At 46.6% G+C, this 2536-nt stretch overlaps 1 protein-coding gene across 2 annotated transcripts; it reads left to right on the top strand.

The window, feature by feature from the left end:
* The first annotated feature begins 897 nt into the window (after nt 1–897).
* Nucleotides 898–2328, top strand: LOC125505304 (glycoprotein 3-alpha-L-fucosyltransferase A-like). Of its 2 annotated transcripts, none has more exons than XM_048668822.1 (3): nt 898–1145; nt 1756–1951; nt 2006–2328. In XM_048668822.1, exons 2-3 carry the CDS (start codon nt 1775–1777, stop codon nt 2264–2266), a joined length of 438 nt encoding a protein of 145 aa, XP_048524779.1. In that variant the 5' UTR covers nt 898–1145; nt 1756–1774; the 3' UTR covers nt 2267–2328. The 2 variants fall into 2 exon arrangements, with proteins under 2 accessions (XP_048524779.1, XP_048524778.1); XM_048668821.1 differs by lacking the exon at nt 898–1145 and adding an exon at nt 1320–1427 and having other exon boundaries at nt 2006–2326.
* Nucleotides 2329–2536: the final 208 nt, after the last annotated feature.

A 2536-nucleotide genomic window follows, 5' to 3' on the forward strand; every position in this document is an offset into this window, starting at 1 on the left:
GAGCCCCAAAGTTTAAATGCTGCTTATCTTCAAAACTACTGGAAATATTGCATCAATCGTGAGGAGCTTTTCAAAAGAGCATTTTTTGAGCGACATTTTGATGCAAAAAAACTTGGCAGCGTAGTAGGGCTTCGCCCCTTTTCAGTGGCCCGAATCTTAAAACCGCTAGATCTCAGTTACAGTTAAAAAATGGAACTTCACCTACGCGCCTAGCGAACCGTCTTTTAGTATGCAGGTATGTGCGCAAATTCTTAACCTCTAAAGAGATAGGAGCGAAAATTCCAATTTTGGCCTATATCTCGACAACGGCAGCAAATATTGCATCGATCTTTAGGACCTTTTCGCCAGAGAACTTTACGAGGAATATTTTTGCATACAAAATTTGGGATTGCAGAGGGCTTCGCCCCCTTTGCGGGCGTTTAAAAGTTCCAAAACGCTTAAGCACCCAACTTAACTACCTTTTTGGTGGCCAGTCTCAAGGGCCAACTTTCATCTCTTAGGCTGTTTTAGAACCAAAAAAATTGAGGAGTCGATGTTTACAACACTCTATATCTAGCAAGCGGTTGAAAGTTCCGAGTTTGCCTAAAACCAGGGCGTTTCGAAACCGATAAAAATGCATCTTCAGAGTTGCAGCAAACTTCCGAAGCTCGAAAACATTGACTTTGACAAATTTCTGGCTGTTTCGCATTTGGGCCCATTGGAAAATGGCATCAGTTTGAGCCCAAATTAATCGATGGCAGCTGCCCAGTGGAAAAGTGCGTTTACCTCGCATTCAATTGCCGTAAACTAACGGTTACCCTGATCAAGACAATCACTTGGCACCTTCATTGCCCAATATGTGTCCAAATAATTCGCACTTATCAATAGAGCGTCGCTTCGTTTGCCCATCGATTATCAGCTCTCAGTCCAGTTGTGTTAAGGCAGGCGATACCAGCACGAATTGCCCGACTAGAAGAGAATACAGGGCGCGATAGGAACCGGAAAATCCATAACTTTCCCCGCAAACATCGCCGGTAGAAGGAGCCGGAGTTTTCCGGCCGGCAAGCGCAGGCCCCATTTCCCATTATGGATTTTCCGGGCCGAGATGCGGCCCTCCGATGGACGCCAGTCGTGATAATGCCCGCACCAGTCGCCCCTTTTCTCCGGTAAGTTTGCCCGTTGAAGGGAGGAATTCGAGCAAAAAATGCCACTTGCTCTAGTTGCTAAGCCAAGCCGTTGCGCCCGCCGGCTGAAAGCGAATGCAAAAGTGTTTTTACGAATATTTGTTATCAATAAACATAAATACCTGCCCGAGTGATAACGGTATTTGCCTAACACTTTACCCAATTTGGAGTCGATTCTCCCATTTCAACCGCGTAAAATGCCAGTTTTATGTCGCGTTTTCCCTGATAATGGTTTTCATCATTCAGTTTGCACTTGACCTGACGGTAAGTGGCGCTTTTCAGCTGAAATTCGTTGACGAGGGCCAATTATTACTTTAGGCCACTCTGTGCAATTACGTGATTTCGCAACTTGGGCAGCGGAAGAGCAAATTACTTTGTATATGAATCTAATAACGCAACAATCGTAATTAATCCCAATTTATCGCATTTTCCACCTATCGAATTACCCAGCACCAGAAGCAAAAGCCTGCTGGATGTTATCAACTCGTGCGCGCTCTCACTTGTTCCACTCCATTTAATTGGCTGATAAGATCAGACGCAGCCACCTATCACCTGGACTCAACGTGTCACTCATTTTCGATCCTCATTGAAGGTAATGAAGCATCTTTAAGATGCCGCCCCGGTTGACGCCACGCAAGTTCTTCCTCGCCTTCCTGATCATCATCAGTGTGACGTTGCTGGTGGGCAGCCGGTTGAACTTCTCGTATTTCTCCAGAAGTCCGCAGAGCGCCGCCCTGGAACATGAGCAGGAGACGCAAACTCCCAAAGTGCAGGAGCGTAGGGAAGAGGTTGGTATGCGTTGCGCCCTCCCGCCACTCGGCCCTCTGTGACGTCGTTTGTAGATAAAGGAGGTGCTGGAACGGGAGCGGGAGGATGAGGGGGAGGAGAAAGGGGAACCACCTGAGAAGCCCTTCTTTCTGAGAGGAGGCACACGGTACCCCTCCAAGAGCAAAGGACCAGTCCGTCTCTTTCCTGAGCAAGCTGATGGCGACCGAGTGGTGGATCAGCTCATGTATGTTCCTGAGGACTACGAAGGTGAGCACTTTTTCTATTTTGAAAGAGAAGTCCGTTCCAGCTGTATGGAATTGCAACTTCTCTTTTAAAAATTCGTAACTTCCGATTCAGAGCATGTGGCCAGCTGAAACTCGCCCACCCTATAGAAGACACTTAACTCTAGAAATTCTGAAAGTTTCATTTATGTCACTCAAACCTGATTTGTGGGCGCTCTCTAAACGCACTGGGAGAAATAGCTTTTTTCCAAAAGAGCGGTCTTTTCCAAAAGTTCCTAACTTCCAACTCACACCAGCTGGCAACAGGATCTACAGAATTGTTTGCTCAACCTACAGAAGACACTGAGCTTTAGAAGTCCTAAA

This window comes from Dendroctonus ponderosae, unplaced genomic scaffold (genome assembly GCF_020466585.1).
Source record: "Dendroctonus ponderosae isolate FM_Combo_2020 unplaced genomic scaffold, Dpon_F_20191213v2 Dpon_F_20191213_793, whole genome shotgun sequence".
NCBI lineage: Eukaryota > Metazoa > Arthropoda > Insecta > Coleoptera > Curculionidae > Dendroctonus > Dendroctonus ponderosae.

Excerpts from the sequence above, each read along its gene's own strand:
- LOC125505304 (XM_048668822.1), top strand. The coding sequence starts at position 1,775 with ATGCCGCCCCGGTTGACGCCACGCAAGTTCTTCCTCGCCTTCCTGATC. Across the intron at positions 1,952-2,005 it reads TGCAGGAGCGTAGGGAAGAG|ATAAAGGAGGTGCTGGAACG; the intron begins GTTGGTATGCGT and ends CGTCGTTTGTAG.